This window comes from Ambystoma mexicanum, chromosome 1q (assembly GCF_040938575.1).
Source record: "Ambystoma mexicanum isolate Mex_15411 chromosome 1q, UKY_AmexF1_1, whole genome shotgun sequence".
Classification (NCBI taxonomy): domain Eukaryota; kingdom Metazoa; phylum Chordata; class Amphibia; order Caudata; family Ambystomatidae; genus Ambystoma; species Ambystoma mexicanum.
The window spans coordinates 1,296,867,425-1,296,884,548 of record NC_090922.1 but is presented as its reverse complement, the minus strand read 5'-3'; the positions used below and the strand labels follow the sequence as shown (position 1 = coordinate 1,296,884,548).

Here is a 17,124-nt window from a genome sequence, read left to right as displayed (position 1 = left end):
CCCTGAAGGCACGGCTCCATTGCCACGCTGCAACCCTCACCAAACACTGGGCCAGCGTCTCAGCGTCACCGTCTCCTCTAAATACCTCAGGGGCTCCCTGCTGCATCTTCCTGGCCTCTAGCTCCCACGGCTTGTTCATTCTCCTGAGCAAACCTCCACCTTTTATACCTTAGGTGTGCATAGTTGTCGTCAAGTGCCTGACTCTGCCTGACCTCATTAAAGCGACATATTGGTAGTGGGGTGTAGTAGGCCTCAATTTCTCTTCCTCCTCACAGTACTATAGGGATGTTTCCCATAGGTAATCTTACTTACTCTCGGACGCCTCTTCCACGTCTCAGTATATGTTGGAAATGGGGTAGGGGGGGTGAACGGGAAAGGACTGATAATATCCCATAAAGGCTGAGGGAGAGTAGGGCGATGGATAGTTGGGAAAGGGGTGGGGGGGCAAGGATACCATGTTTCACTCTTTGGTATTCTCTTCCCAATCCCCAGAGACCCTCCACTCAGGTGATCCTCCCTCACTTGTCCGCTCCCAGGATAGGGGTCCAAAAGCGATGGTCCTGCCCTGGCCACCTGGATGGAAGATCCCGGGTGAGTAGGTGAGAGAATACCTTCCGGTTTCTCACAGAACCCTGCAGCAGCTTCCAGAGACAGCCAGTGCCAGCTCAGCAACTGCTGCATCCCGAACAAATTGTGGACGACAGGGAAAACCCAAAACGGACTACTTTGTCCCCTGGACTAGTGGGATCAACCAGTCCCAAGACAAACTTCAATGTGAGCAATCCCCAGATGAGCTGCGACCTCCACAGCCTGCAATTCACCATTATCCAGGGTACTGTGACATTTTGCGGTGTAATGTCTACCGAAGGTCAGTTTCGCATGAAACTTGGTAGGCCTCCTTATGGACCTCCAAAGACTGGATCCCGCTCCAGAACATCCCTCTAACCGAGAGGAGGGCAGAGACAAGAGCACAAACTACACAGGACGATAACGGATCTACATCCAGAGCCTGTTCTGCAGAAATCCTCTGCTGGGCGTCCTACATCTTGAATGCATACGCCCGCTTCCGCCAAAGGACATTCATCCTCCAGGCCAAGAAAACCCAAAAAGGGGCCACCCGTCGCCCCACCTGGTGGCCTGACCTACTTCTGCGAATTCATCACTGAAAACAGGGTTAGAAATTGAGGGGCACTGGAAGCTATTTAGCACCTGCTTGTAGACTAGTAGAACCTGGTTAGTGCGGCACCAACAGCAACCAGAAGCTACTTTTGACTCCCCAGACCAACTGATGCTGAACAAATTTACCTATATTAATTTAACTCTGTGTGTTTGGGACAATCTATAAATAGAAATAAGGACACCTCAACACAGCATTTAAAGCTTTATGGGTAGTAAACAATGGACACAATTATATATTTGCATCTTATGTGGAAGTTAGTGTTTGCGAATACTATGTACTGGCTCCTAGTTTCCCAGTGGTAGCTCCTGGTCACTGGTTAATGAAGGATACCCAGGCGCCTCTTAACCCCTGCTTATCCAATCTCAACTTTGAACCATGCAAAAAGGTACTGTGGCAAGCCTTGGTACTTACCTGGGTCTTGCGGTGTGATTTCATGCACTGAGAGGGCTGCAGTTAAGCCCCTCCTCTGGGCACCCTACGTCGCCTTGGGGTGAACAACTCATTGGGCCTGGATTTATAAAACTATTGTGCTTACCTGCAAACAAGAAGACTTCTTCATCGAACTTTGCTCTAACATCTACTCAACTGCTTCCTTCTTCCTAACCCTTGGTCACTGGACCCCCAGTGCCCCTCTTGACGGTGTGTAGCACCTAGTATAGGGCTGGACCTTTGAATCCTGGATAAACAGGGGTTAATTTAAGTTGGAGCGTTCTGAAAGTTTGCTTACCTGTTACAAGAGTTTAACATTGCTTTGATTCAAAGTGTACCTCCTTTTATTACATTGTTATTTAAAGGATACCTTTTTATTCTGTTTTGATTTAAAGGATGCAACCTTTTTTCTGTATTAATTTAAGGAAAACCTTTCATCATATTGTTATTTGACTGTGGTTTTACTGTGAATAGTACTTCGCTTACTTAACAGCCTTAACCTTAGTGTATACATAATGTTATTTTTATATAAACTATTAGTGTGTCAGTGTTTCTTTGCACCACCTTGTATGCTTTGAGTCCTGGGTGTCAACCTACAGCCCTCCTCCCTCCTAAACTATGCCTGGTAGCTCATTCATTGCTACCAAACCTTTTGGGTAGTTCAGGCCAAATCTAAGAATTGGAAACCTGTAGACCTAACAGTGACTCTTCTCCAGTCCTACCCAAGGTGGACTTTTGGAAAATTCTCTAACAATGGGGAATTAACATCTGCGATAAAAGATACAGAAGGATGTTAGGCAGGGTTAGGTTTTGGTCCTCAATGTGTACCTTTATACATGGTATAATAGACAAGTAATTGAATCTACTAACAGATGCTCCACGTTTAGGATCCACTATGATCCCACTCCTAATATTCACAGATGATGCCAAACTAATGTCCACCATACCTGCTAGGTTAAAGAAGCAATTTATGTGCTTTAGTGACGTTTCCAAATCGATGGGCCTTGAGATAAATCTAGCAAAGACTAAAGCAATGACCTTCCATCCTCCAGTTATACGCCAGCAGGCTGGGATCTCCTTGGGTGACAGTATATTAGAACAAGTAATCCAATATTATTACATAGGCCAAAGGTTCTCGAGTAACTGCAAAGGGGTTGAGCAGTTTGAGAAATCCAATTTGATGTGAGAATGGTTAAGTACAATGACTTCTAGATTTGCACATATGCATATTAATGAGGCTGTAATCCCTTCTTTGGAGATCTATAAATTGCAGGCAAAGGCAGCCACTTTGCACAGAGCAGAGAAATGATGATTCCATAATACAATATAATAGATAATTAATGTCATAAATCAACCACGTATCTTATATTGTCCAGTAAAGGATACAAGTATAACCATAAAGGATACAATTGATAGGGTTATTCCGGATCCGGAGGCAAACGGCTTGAAGGTAGTGAAGTCAAATTAGACCTTCCAAATGATGCCACTCTCTGACTAAGATAAACGTGAGAGGGAGGAATCACTGGAAAGGGCGTGGGGAAACAATTGGAAGTCAGCCTAGGATAAAATAAGGTGCAATGAAGATGTGTCTCAACATTAATTCTCACTAATAGTTCAACAAATAGGACAACACTAACCTGTAGATGCGGATCACGGGAGATGGTTCCAACACAAGTCTCTGAAGCAATCCAATATAGAAACAACGAAAAGGGAGGGAAGGTTAGTAAGGGAAGCTTATCCCGGACGGCACGAGGGTCACACTAGATACCGGGTTGGTGCACCACAGGATTGCGTCCAAAGTAATGTGCACAATCACCTTCTTAATTAACAGTTTTCGGCAGTACTTCCTTTCCCATGTAGAACAGAAGATAACGAGTAGCAAAGGATAAGTTAGAAATTCACCTGTTTCATCACAGGCGACAGGACTCAATTAGAGTAGCACAATAACTTCGTGTGATTTTACACGTGCCAATATTACACGCAGCCAGGAAAGCAAGACGTTATTCTTCTTACACGCGACTGCAAGAGTTTCAGGAAACCGCGTGTGGATTTTACACACGGCAAAAGCACACGCAACCGTGACTGCAAGAGTTTGCGTGTGCAAGAAAAGCCGCACGTTGGTCTTCTTGGACACGGCTACAGGAGTGAGCGTGTGGAATCTTACACGTAGCAAGGAAAGCCGCACGTTGGTCTTCTTGGAACGCAGCTAAAGGAGTTAGCGTGTGGAATAATACATGCAGGCAAGGAAAGCCGCACTTTGGTCTTCTGGGACGCGGCTACAGGAGTTAGCTTGTGGAATAATACACGCTGCAAGGAAAGCCAAAGAGTTGCTGAAGAGGTGCGAGGACGCAAATCAAAGGTTCAGCTACAAGACTCCATGTTTGTTCAATCAGAAGCAGCGAGCAACGTCCAAACGCTGCTAATAAACGTAGAATGGAACACACGTGACAATCTCCAATCACGTGATACTAACGACGTGTATAATGCAAACGCCGTTTTCCGGGCAAGGTATCAAACAGCCTCCATCTAGAATAGAAAGGCTTTGTGGTTCTATGGGCATAACAAGGTCTGTAAGAATAATGAGTTATAGGTCCAGATGTAATCTGACTGCCATGCATGACAATTAATGAGAATCAATTTCTCAAGAAAATTCAGAATCTACCAAAAAGCACATCAGATTCTCGATGACATCTTAAAACTAACCTTACAAACATAGCTGATGAAACAAGAGATCAAACATGTTCTTTATTGGATACGTGTGTGTGTGCGTCTCCTACTCAAGCAAAGGACAAAGTGGTGCTCCAGAATTTATTGTCACAGGAGGGTGGTTTCGCTCTCACCTGGTGCCGTCCGATTAAAATCATGCTACCCTCATTTGATCTGTTGCAGTTGTGGCACAATCCAGATAGCAATAATTTACAGACTAGAGCCATGCTCAAAGGGGTATTTAAGGCCTATGCACTCGATCGATTAACTGTAACCTGTGAACGCTCCGCCAGATATCATGAGGACTGGGCTAGCAAGAGGCAACACAGCTATGAGGAATAGTCAGATCTGGCCCTAACTCCCCTCTTGCTTGCTCATTGTATCTAAGATTTCGGTTTAGCCCATCTCAAGCACTCTTGGAGTGTACCAAATAACGACATTTGTACTAGTTGTGATCTAAGGGGGGGAACGGTATAACATTTTCTTTTCTTTTGCCCTGGTTACTTGGCACTCCACCAACTATTTGACACCTGTACTGAGGAGTAACCATGTTTGCACAGTGTGTGCTCTATGATGTTATGCAAGTCAATAGAAGAACTGTTCTATGCTGTATCCGAATATATCCACAGGGTTTGGTTAGGGAGAAATTAAATATTAAGGCCATGTACGGATAACCGAGATGAGGAGTGCTGAAATGTATTGACTACTTTCGCGCCCCGATTTTTTTTTACCTGCAGTGCTGTAATGTATTATTTACAGTGTAATGACTTGGTATTTGTAATGTTTATTTTTTTTGCTTTGAATATATGTATAGTACGTTTTGCATAATATTTGCTGTACTGATTAATTGTACGTTTTATTACCGATTAGAGAATGTTGAATAAAGAAAAACCTTTCTATTAACCCTGGAATGCCTGCATCTTCTATTCCTAAATGTACCTATAGATATGCTAGTCACACCATGGATGGACTGTTTGGCCCATCCACATACTCAAGCCCTCCCTGTAACCAACCTTTCATGGGTGGATCATGTCTCCATTTTCAACTTCCCAAATTTGAAATATTAAGCACTCACACCCTCAAGCACAAAAAAACATGCAGGAAGTGGAGCAATATTGATATTACAACAATCGATTGAACCTAATGCTTAGGTCAGAACCAAGAGACAACTCACTTCTAAACCTTGATAGAGATGTAGGGAATGCTGATAATTGCCTGACAAACGCTTCTAAAAGATTGGCTCAGCAGCTGAAGCCAACCGTAACCAATAGACAAAGTGGCAAGTGGTTCAATGAGGATTTAAAGAGAGTAAGAGTAGCACACAGAATACCAGAATATACATGGACGAAAAACAAATACCCAACCACAAAACTATGCTATCTACAAAGTAAAAAAGGCTACCATGCAGCCATCAAAAGAGCTAAGTCACCAAAGTACTCTGACACGCTACATCCACGGTTCCTAATAAAAAAGTATTTTAATTCATTCGGGAAATCCACAATCCCATTTTGTTACAAAATTCGATTACCCTCATCTTAAATCATTGTGTAAACACCCTTCTGAACATTTCTTCTACAAACAACTAAAACAAAATAAATGTATCAAAAATGAACTACATCTCTCTCAAACCAATTCACACTCCTTTTCCCACATCACCATTGCAGCACAAACCTCCTCCATCCATTCTTCCACCATCTAAAGACGACCTCAAGGACCTGGTTCTTAGAAACACCTTGGCAGGTTCTCCGACAGACTGCTGCCCCTCCATAAATTTTTAGGACACTGTTGCAAACCCCATTGGTATCTGAATCAGCCAGAACTATAATTATTTCTTCCTTCGCTTGTAGTTAAGTAGTGATGCAGTTCCAGGAAGCCTATTTAAAGCCTGGTTTAACATCGGATAGTTTGGACGGCTCTAACCCCAACAATTTCTGGGCTATCTAGAATTGTAGGTTCTTGGCACATGGCAAAACTAATTGGCAGAGCAACATCCACTCAGCTCATGAAATTCAGAGGAAATCCCACACTTAGATCCCAGACAAGAAGGCTTTAGATCCAAACAGCACAGAATTGGTTCTACTGTCCATTTGAAATGAGCTAAAAATGACAACCTAAATGCATATGTCTTCATTTTACTTGACCCATCAGCAGCACTCTACCTAGGGGTCATTCTATTCCAAAAACAGAGAATTAGATATTTACTGGACTTTACATACACAGATGATATTTATCGATCCCTTCTTCTCAGACCTAAGAAAAGTGCCGGTTTCGGGTAACTCGAGGTTCCTTCATAACATGTTCTTTACTGAAAGTTAACCTGCACTTATTAGCCATTCTTGCATTTTTTAGATCTACGGATGCATTGTACTACAATTATGCTGAAAACACCCAGCTTGTTCGGAAGATCGGAAGGAATTTCCACACTTGGTAACTTGTCCCTTGCTGATCTTACAAATTCCAAACTTCCGATCTATATTTCAAGCAAAAGGAGGAACATTTATCTCGATTTAATGTTTTCACTAGAACAACGGATTAATGCTTGATCTAGAAAAGGTTTTATTTTAGCCTACTCAAAACGCTCAAGACAACCCTCCCTTACCTAATTTTCCCAGAGAAACGCACCACCATCAGTCACTCAAGGATCTACTATGTTAACAGCCTAGATTTCGGTGCCACATCTTTTACTGGTCAGACTGCAGAGTTCTAACTGCTACAGTCAGATCCGTGCTGAAACTCCCACTCGGAGATCATATACCCTCTGCCTTGATTTCATTACATTGGCTACCGGTAGCCCACAGAATCGCCATTAAGACCTCATGTACCATGCACTTTGTCCAAGAGCCTCTTCCTGATAGAGAACATCAAGATTAATTCACCTAGCAAGAATCGTAGATCCTCAGCTTACATCTCTTTGGCCATACCATCGTACAGTAAAATAAGAATGGGGGCCGGGCGGTTCTACATTCTCAATCCTTCTGCGTCACATAAGAGACTTACCTGTATTTCATAGTTGAACGTATTTACACTGTAGCAAGACTGGCCAAAGGAACCCAATTCAAACCAATCACAAATCACCCTCTCATGTAGAAAGCACATGTTTTACCATGCGGTAGCCCCCTACACTTTTTGCTGGCAGTTCTGGGTTTGTGATTAGTTTCTCTCCCAGGTAGGCTTAATCCCAAACCTGAGAGATTGTTGCACTGTGTGTTGGCTTCTAAGACAGGGGTACCCCAAAGTTACCCTCGCAAAGTCATGTGGCTAAGGTGGTTGTGGCCTTTTCTTCTATCCAAAATGGCTCTACTGGGTGGACACTATTTTACCTGGCTGGTTCCGCTTTACCTTTCTGAGGTCCCTCCTCCATTAACCAGAATTGGGGTGTAGTTGTTGCCTCAAAGACCTGAGATATCACATGACTGGCCATTGTCCCTCTTTGTGCAAGGGAAATAAGGTGGCAATCTTTGTCGACCGTGTAGGTCTGTGTTTGCCTCCCAGGACTAGTGGATGTAGTAGGCCTGAAACCAGTTCCACAAGGCACATGCCCGCACCCACCAAGCATAATTCAAAAAGAGGGGTGGCCGGAGTTTACTCACTGGTTCCCAGGGGAGATGAACATAGACCCTTATGCCTACTTGGCATAGAGTGGAACCTCTGAACCTGCACTCTGAAAGGCATGCTGCTGGAAGAAGAACCAAACCTCTGCACTAGTACCCCTTGATGTCTGGAAGAATCAGAGAAAAAGTCTGCTTCTCCAAAGACCTTTACACTGATCCTATATATACTCTAGCTGTGACTCTCCCCCTCCTTTGAATACGACCTACGCTGCTCAGTCTGGTCTACCGCTTGGAGAGTCTGGTGAGCTTGAGGAAATCACTAGGAGTCAGGAATATATTTAGGAAGTCCCGGGCGCAATACAAGAGCTCTTAACATAACATTCTAGAGTGAAATTACCTAGATGAAACTGTGCCGCTGCTCTGTTAGTGTATAGAATGGCATTCAGATCCAGGTTGGTGCTCTTCATATTCAAGCCCTCTGTGTATGAGATTATGGCTTTCTTGTAGTTCTTTTCTTTAAAGTAATCGTTCCCTTCATCTTTGTAGCTTTTTGCTTGTTCTGGAGAAAGAAAAAATGAAGTATGTTAGAAACGAAAGCAACACATGACGCAGCGTACAGAGTCTTGCAAAATCTATCCCAATTGCGTTGGCAATGAGATTTTATGAAGGGCAAGTGCCATTTGCATAGTACTCTACTTTGCTGGCGACTATGGGCATTTTAGCAACTTCTATCTAGCATTTGCTGCAAACTGTTTGCATTAAATGGAAAATATGTTTCACTGTGCATGGCTGGCCTTTGGGTGGCAGCATTACCCCAAATATGAAACGTGTTTATGGTGACATGCACCATTTTACAGAAAGCACTGTTAATTAGTGTCCATTCCTCCTAGGTCGAGTATGTAAACCAAGTATCTCGCCATGCAGGTCTAGTGGGATTTTTACGAATTTGTGGCTGGAGTGAAGCACCACATAAGGACAAATTGTTTTTTGTGATGAACATGTAATCATTGCTGCCAATTTGTAGCCAGGACAAAAAAATGCATTTTCAGTTGTAAAAAAAGTGCCATTTGCCTAAAAAACAACTTCCTTGATAAAATACAATCTCCTCCGTGACCTTCTCAGTGCCTGAATTCCTACTCAAACCAACCTGTCAAATAAAACCGATGAAATCAGGCAGCAGATGATGATATAAATCCTGGATGGAGGAAAATAAAGTGAGCCTACAGAAGCAATGGGTAACTATCACTTCTCCTGTATCTGGAGACCTAATTCCACACTTGATAAAAACACAAAATTGACGACTGCCTCAAGTTACAAAGGGAGCAATACTAATCATGGGAATAAGCAGCTTGTGTGCTGAGAATAGTCTATAATGTGTCTCAAATAGGATTCTGGAATGTGCCCAAGCGTCTGCCCTGAAAGTATATGAATAGTTATTGTACATAAATAAGGGGGAAAAATTGCCAAAAGCGTATTTACTGCACATTGGGCATTGACAGAAATGCTGACTCCTTTATCAGCGAACAAGGGAAACAGGTGGGTCCCTGCTCCCTGTTTTCACTATTATGGTTTAGCGGTTGCAGTGGGTGTCCCCCCACTTTCATAGGAAAGAATGTGCCAAAAAAAAAGTTTAAAAGAAAAAAGGGAATAAATAAAGCAGGACAGGGTGATCTATGAGAAACCCTGCATATATTTCAAGTTGCAAGTTACTAGCCAGGCATAAAACGTCACTGGTCCATCTCAATTTTCCACATGCACAAAGCACACCATTTCTTACTTGCCGAGAGTCAATAGTAACTAGCCAATGGCTAGTGGGGAGTTCTCATCTAGGGGCCTGCTTTAGGTATGCATCATGAGCCTTTTTTACACTTCTAATTGAGAGTGAAGAATACAAACAAGTAAAAGGGTCAATCAAAGCTATCCGGGTGAATTCCAGATAGTGCTCAAGGGTATGAATCTGGTTACTATTAATGTTTTTAATTAATAGATCAATAATTAAGTGCATTAAAGTTGGTTGGTAACAATGCTTGGCATGTTTCCAGCCCAATCATGTCCACTGTACATGCTTAACAGTCCATTTATAAACTTGGCTGAGACAGTGCAATGCGATATAGACACGTGAAGGATAGGAGAAGATAAGGAGAGTGGAGGAAAGTATGAAAGCGAGTAAAAGGAGGTAAACAAATAAGGAATATGAGAAAGATCATAAGACTTCAAGAAAACATAAAAAATAAAAAGGGCGCAAATAGAACGGAGTGTATTATATTCACTGAGTCGGAGGAATAGCTATGTATGGGAAGTAGACTGTTTAGAACGCGTTAACGATGTTTCGCCGCTACTCACATTAGTTCCGTTTGATTAACAAATGCGATTAATCAGTAATGTTTCGGGAACCAGGTTTCATCAACTGTCATAGTAAATGCCGTAAAACACATTTGTTTTTAAAGTTTGTTTTGCGGGAGGAAGTGACTATGCAGAGGGATAACCTCCCAAATCATTATGAGGTTTTAAATAGCGGCATGTTAAGGAGACTGAGGCTTCATCAGTAGAACACATTCAAGGGGTCTGTGCAATCATGAAAAGCATCCCGAGAACATGGATTATATGATTGCTTTCTTGAGCGTTTTAGAACCAATGATCTTGGGTGAGTCAAGCAAATGGAGACCCGATTTAATTAAATCTTGAGTGGTCAAACTTTGTTCCAACTAAAGTACTTTTGTAGTGCATGAGCAAGTGAGTTCCACCATGAACTGTAATAAGGGGAACCCTTTTGCTTCTGTGGAAGTAAAATAGTACCTTTTAATATCTTAAGCAGAAAGTTTAGGGGGATATTTAGTTTCCATGTTGATAACTAAGTCTGCAATGGGAAAACAGGGTCTGGTAGGGTTCCAACTTTCATGTGAATCCCTGTGTTTTACATCTCCAGCATTCCTCATATTTTCTGGGGCCCAAAGAGTTCCATGTATAATGAAGAGCAGGTTCCAATTTTTGCTTGCTGCTTTGGGGGCTCTGAATCATCTTTCAAACAACTGTGCCAATTGTTTAGCATTATAATTATGCAAGTGTTGCAGACATTTTGGTAAATCCAGAGTGAGGAGGTCTCCAAGGTTGTTGTTAATACTCATTACCATGATGTTGAACTGAGTGTGGTGAAGAGAAAGCCCAAGAGGAAAAAGCTGTATTCCAACTGTGTGGTGAACAGGGTAGTGATGCCCCCACTTGTGGACTCTGGGGCCAGTTACACCACTGTAAATGAGCAGTCTTGGGAAAAAATACTTTGGCACGTGTTCACTCTCGTAGGCAGATATTGACATCAACCCCTGTAGGGTTGCAAGGGACCAATCAACTGATCTAGGTTTTTTCCAAACAATACTGGTTCCCAAGGCAGGGAGACAGACAGACACCAAAGCACCAGTGCCAAATGAGTGCCAATCTTTTAGGGTGGAATGGACAAGGTGAACTGGGAATCTTTCTTGACCCAAGAGGGGTATTGTGTGGTAGCGGCCTGGTCTGGATTTCTCCACAACTGCCACGTGGGGCAGTTGCCAAGACGCTGCCTCTTTGATCCTCCTGCAGATAGGGTAACACCTTCCTCCCAGGGAATAGGACCCCCGCTGCAGCTCCAGGTCATATGCTGGGAGTCGGTGCATCAAAGGCAGAACTGACATGACAAAGTCGCATTCAGACTAGGATGCTGCCCACTGGAGTCCCTTTAAACTCAGAAGACGTCGGAAGTGGTGGAGTTAGTCACTAGAGGGGAAAGGTAGGCCGAGAAAGAGGTTCCTCCATCTTGGTTTCTCGAAGTCTCCCTACAACTTCCTGTCCTCCCCCCCCCTTGGTTTCTCGAAGTCTCCTTACAACTTCCTGTCCTCCCCATTTCCTGCAGAACAAGGCACTCTGTTTATTTCAGAAGGCAAATGGAACTTTTGTAAACAGTCTGATTGTAGCCCTTTCAGCTGGCTAGTTGTACCAATCCCCTGTGACGTTTTGCCTTTACAAGGAAGGAAATAAGACTCCTTCTTTGATTCATCTTTGGACTCTGGAGGCAGGAAGGAAGACTGACTGGATGTCTGGGAATACAGCCTATTCCAAAGTTAGACAGCAGAGAATGCATGTCAAAGAATTACACAGTACCTTCTGGAGATCGGTCTGCATCAAAAAGAATTGACTGAAGGCATGCCAGATCAGGATTCTTTTCAGGATCAATTTCAGTGGGGGCTTTCTTCAGGAAAATTGGAATCTTGTCAAATTCCTACAAATCATAAAATGAGTACCCAATAAGAAGCTGTGCAACACGGAGTGCTGGCATGCAATGTACATACTGTAGTTGAGAAATAACGATATAATGCGTTTAAGCATGAGTAGTGTGTTAAAAACAAATGACAATTTAATGTGATTAGAAAGAGAATGAGATAGCATTTGTGTAGGTGTCTCAAAATTCTAACCAGCAAACAGGCAGACTATTGTGGCAAGGGTTAATGTGAGTTCATCCTACTCGATCTGCGACTGACATTACAAGCTATTTCACATCAGGTGCAAAACATCACCAGTTAAGCATGAATAGCAATATCTATCAAGCAAGTTCACCAAGTCAGAACATCGACCATGGAAGTCAAAAGGAAATAAACAAAATGAAATGAACAAAATAAACAAAATGAAATGAACAAGTGCACATTTCCCTACCTAATCTGTAAGTCTTGAATTTACCCTAGCTAGTAGCCTGCTTGTGTACTCCTCCCATACCAACAACCACCTTCTTTGTTATGTCTTCTACAGATGCCAAGAAAAAAGCAAGTACATTGTTTTAGTCCCAAAATTGAGGAAACCCGGAAGACAAACTGATGTACTCCCTTATGAAGCCTTCACGCCAGGGAATGCCCCTGTCAGTTCCCTGAAATATACTCTAGCCCTCTAAATATTGCAAACCTGCACAGACTGACTGACTTGTAGGATTTATCCTGTACTAGGAAACGTTTGCATGGTCAAAAAGTCCTAAAAATGCTACCACCAAAGCTTCAAACACCAAAAGTTCGAACCTTTATAAGCATTATAGGTAAGTATAAAAAAAGAAAACAAATTTAAAAAAAAAAACTGCTGGGGCTGCAAGGGTGTCTTTAAAGTATAGTGAGCGGGGGTATTCACTACTGTAAAGTATAGTGAGCGGGGTTTTGCGGGGGACACCCCTGCAGCCCTCATAGTATGTAAGTGCATTCGCATGAGAAGAACAAGTTACTCTCTTACCTGGTAACGATCTTTCGATGGGATGGTCCGACGATTTATTCCATATCTATGACAGTAATCACCGCAGCACAGCTGCAGTGATTACTGTCATAGATATGGAATACGTCTACTTTTGGTAGTTCGCACCTTTCTCATGTGAACGATTTGCCCGCAGTAATGTCAGCCGCGGGCAAATCACTTGGATTCATTGACATTCGGTATGACAATAGATTAAATAATCTGTGTGAGAACCTGTTTCTCCCGAGATTGTTCTGTTTTTATTTTTATGATTTTTTAGTTAAATACTGATGATCCAAACCTCAGAGCACATTTGTGTACTGCCAAATTATACACCAGCCAGGAAGTCTTAGCTGCTGCATTGGAATCACTAAAACGTCCCAACGCTAGTTACAGGTTGCACAATACTTTTTTAGACTTAAAATACAAACTGACCCAGTTTCCCAACTCTTGTAAGTTTAGGAAAAAAACAGGGCCAACCTTAACACTGCTTGCACCTAATGCAATGGTTACATGTGAAAATGTATTTGCTCCTGTTTTCTGTTAAATGCAACTCTCAGAATGTGTACGGTTTTCAACCCCTTGTGTCCCCCCACACCCCGCTTCCAGGTGATTTTATTGCCTTTCAGATAAGAAAGCAATTCCAGGACCACATTCCATTCATTCTGTTCCTCCACCTAATGAAATGTGTTTTCGTTTTGAGAATAATCTGTGCTGTGGCTTTCCTTTACAAATCATTTCAGTCTGCAACATCTGATGGAAGAGGTCTGTGGGACTTCATAAGCTAATGTTTTGTTCCATCTCTGCATATACTTTTCAATTAGTCCAATAAAAGGTAACACATTCTGCAACTGGTGCCATCAGTGTAAAAAAAAAAAAAAACAGTCTTGTTATTGGAGACTTGTACGGGTGTCAAGGTGTGCCCTCCTCCCCCTGTGACTCCTGTGTACCTGATGTTTTGCTCTTTTGTCGGTACAGGGTAGGTCTTCGGCCCGATGTCCGAGCCGGTCCTCTATAGGGCAATGCGGGAAGAAACCCTCTGAACCCGGGTCTGTGCACGTATATTGGTATCAACAGCCAAGGACCGTGACCTCCTTCTCAACACCACAGTGAAGGACCAACAACGGATTAGCGTGGTGTCAGGCAGTGCGAGGCACTCACGTGGAAGGCCCAAGAGAGCAGAAGGAAGACAAAGGGAGCTGGCAAAAAGTGGGGGTGCAGCATAAACGAAGAGCAGAAATAATGACAAGATCAGAAGCATAAAAAGGCAAGGCAGCAGGAAAGGGCTGACAAGGCAAAGGAGAGCAGCAGCAGCAGCAGGCAGGGCCAGCAGCAAGAAACAGGCAAGGCACAAGGCAAAATAAGCAACAGCAGGCAGAACCAGCAGCAACTAGCCGGCCTTTCAGAAAAGGCTGTGACACGCTGGGAACTGGCCCGGGGCATCTTTATATTCCTGGAGGCTATACTCCTGGAGGCAGGCGGACTAGGCTTTGTAGGTGCTCACAACATTCAGTTTTTCACGTTCTGCGTTGGTAGACGATCAAGTATACCCTTTTTGCATTTAATGAACATATAGATGTTTATGGTGCACAAGGTGCCTTTGCGCCCATCCTCTCAGTACAGATCTGTTCTCTAGAGGACTTGTGCTATTCAGGAAGGTTCAGAATATTTGCCAGATGTCTTATTAAATCAACACAGTTGCCGTAACTGAATCCCCAGGTAAGGTTTATGTCCTTTTGGGATAGTTTATATATTTCCAGACAAGATCAAGCTGGCATCTCTTTCAAGGGGTCAGTGTTACCTTTCGCAAAGAGATGTTTGGGGGCACTGCAATTTCTGTTGCATCACTGTATCCATTGGCTTCTGGAGATCAAGTTCCACATTCTGATCAATTTTAAGTAGAGAATGCCATGCAGAGGAACAGAGGTGAAAATAAAATGCATGAGATAAGAACATAGATTTTCTTTTTTTTTTTAAACTTCTTTTTATTAATTTTCAAACAAAGAAACTTGAATCCCCAAACTCACCCCCCCCCATTCCCCCAAGGCAGCTTCAGTTGTCACTAACCCAGATAGACACAGTTCAAACAGTCCAGGTGGTGCCTGGCTCCTTACATCTGCAGCCCCCCCTTTTTCCCCTTCCCTCCACCAGTGCTCACCTCAGGTCCAATAGTCGCAAGCGTTGAGGCCGCCAGCCGATACGAAAGTCATCTTGCAAAAAACACAGGGTTTCCTCCCAATCTCCTGTGAAGGATTACAACTTATTATCCTTTGCATAGGTGGCCCATTCCACAGACACAATGTCCCAAAGCTTCCGCAACCAATCCTGAAGAAGAGGGACCTCTCCACTCCTCCACCTCTGAGCTATCACTGTCATAGCAGCCTGGACATAGATTACTCTTGCTTTCTCCTGTGATTTGGGCTCCCCCTCCCCGTTGCCCCTCCCCACACCCAGAATAATCTCGTCTGGAGACCTACTTCCTGGCCCACTTAACTGCTCTTGAGCCCTCTGCACCTCCACCCAGAAGGGTTTAATATATGGACACTCCCACCAAATATGCTGTGCCGTTCCCTCCATCCCACATCCCCTCCAACACTTCCCCGACGTTGTAGGAAAGATCTCCTTGAGCCTGGATGTGGTGTAGTGCCAACCGAATAGAATCTTGTACCACATTTCCTGGATCTGGGAAGCTCTCGCTAACTTGGGGATTACCCGCCACAGACGCACCCATTCTTCCCGCTCTATTGGTCTACCTAGCATCCGATCCCATCTCCGCATATACTGCCATGGGGCCCTAGCCGGGGTTTCGTCTAGTACCTTATAAAGATTGGAAATAAGACCCTTAGACCCATCGGTCGAGTGCAGAAACTTTTCGAACCTTGTTCTTCCCCTAGTGGCCGCCAGCCTATTTAATGGGTGCATAACCCAGTGGTGCAGCTGCGTGTACCAGAGCCTCTACCCCCCTCCCCCACCCCGCACTCCTTCTTACAGTCTTCAAACGAGAGTATCTGCCCCTCTCGGAACATGTCTCCCACCCACCTACAGCCTCCGTCCTCCCATTGACGGAAAGCCCCCTCTTACATTCCGGGCGTAAACTCTATTGCAAAAAAAGGGCGTGTATGGAGAAGGAAATGTAATCCCATTGCATTTGACCAATTTGTCCCAGTTCCGAACCATCAGGCCAGTAATGGTGCTCTCGTAAATATGACCAGGGTGCAGCCCTTTCGGAAGCCATAGAACCTCCGCAAGACTACGGTGCGCCACCGCCCTATCCATGTCCACCCACTGCTTATTTTGAGAGGGCTCCCCCTCACACAACCACTCCCTCCCCACCCTTAATTGGGCCGCCTCATAGCAACGTTGAAAATTCGGAAGCGCTAGCCACCCTTCCCGCCTAGGTGCCTGCAATAATTGCTTGCTAATCCGTGGTTTTTTCCCCGCCCACAAGAAGTTTCTGGTGAGCGAATCCAATTTTCTAAGAAAGTCCCGGGGGACCCCCTGAGGAATTGCTTGGAAGAGGTACAGCAGGCGGGGTAACGTTACCATTTTAACCGTCGCCAGCCTACCTAGCCACGTTATCGGGGGAGTTCTCCACCGGCGAAAGTCCCCATCGATACTTTTTAACAGTGGGGGATAATTCGCTCTATACCATCCCGCCACCCTCGGCATCATTTTCACCCCAAGGTACTTAATACCAGTCGGACTCCAGATAAACTGGGTAGATTCCCTCAAAGCAGTCTGCTCGGCGCCCTTTACCGTCAGGTTCAAAAGCTCAGACTTCGCATTATTAATCCGATGGCCAGAAGCCTCCCCGAAAGATTCTAACAGGCTCCTGCTTAATTGGATAGATGAAGCCGGGGCCGCAAGACCTAGTAGCAGGTCATCCGCAAATGCCGCAACCTTCTGCTCTGTCCCCCCGAAAGGAATGCCCCTTATCCCCTTCGCCTCTGTAATCGCCTGCAAGAGAGGCTCCAGGTAAATCGAATAAAGCATGGGGGACAAAGGGCAGCCCTGCTTGGT

The 17,124-nt window shown here is 44.1% G+C and overlaps 1 protein-coding gene across 2 annotated transcripts in view; it reads right to left on the bottom strand.

Annotated features, from left to right (window-relative positions):
- The window catches only part of TTC4 (tetratricopeptide repeat domain 4), a 501,109-nt gene that overhangs the window by 386,293 nt on the left and 97,692 nt on the right, over nucleotides 1-17,124 (bottom strand). For both annotated transcript variants that reach the window (XM_069642123.1, XM_069642122.1), the window contains exons 2-3: nucleotides 12,001-12,118; nucleotides 8,264-8,425 (exon numbers count right to left, since the gene is read on the bottom strand). In XM_069642123.1, the coding sequence (XP_069498224.1) occupies nucleotides 8,264-8,425; nucleotides 12,001-12,118 (280 nt within the window). The remainder of the gene's footprint in view (nucleotides 1-8,263; nucleotides 8,426-12,000; nucleotides 12,119-17,124) is intronic.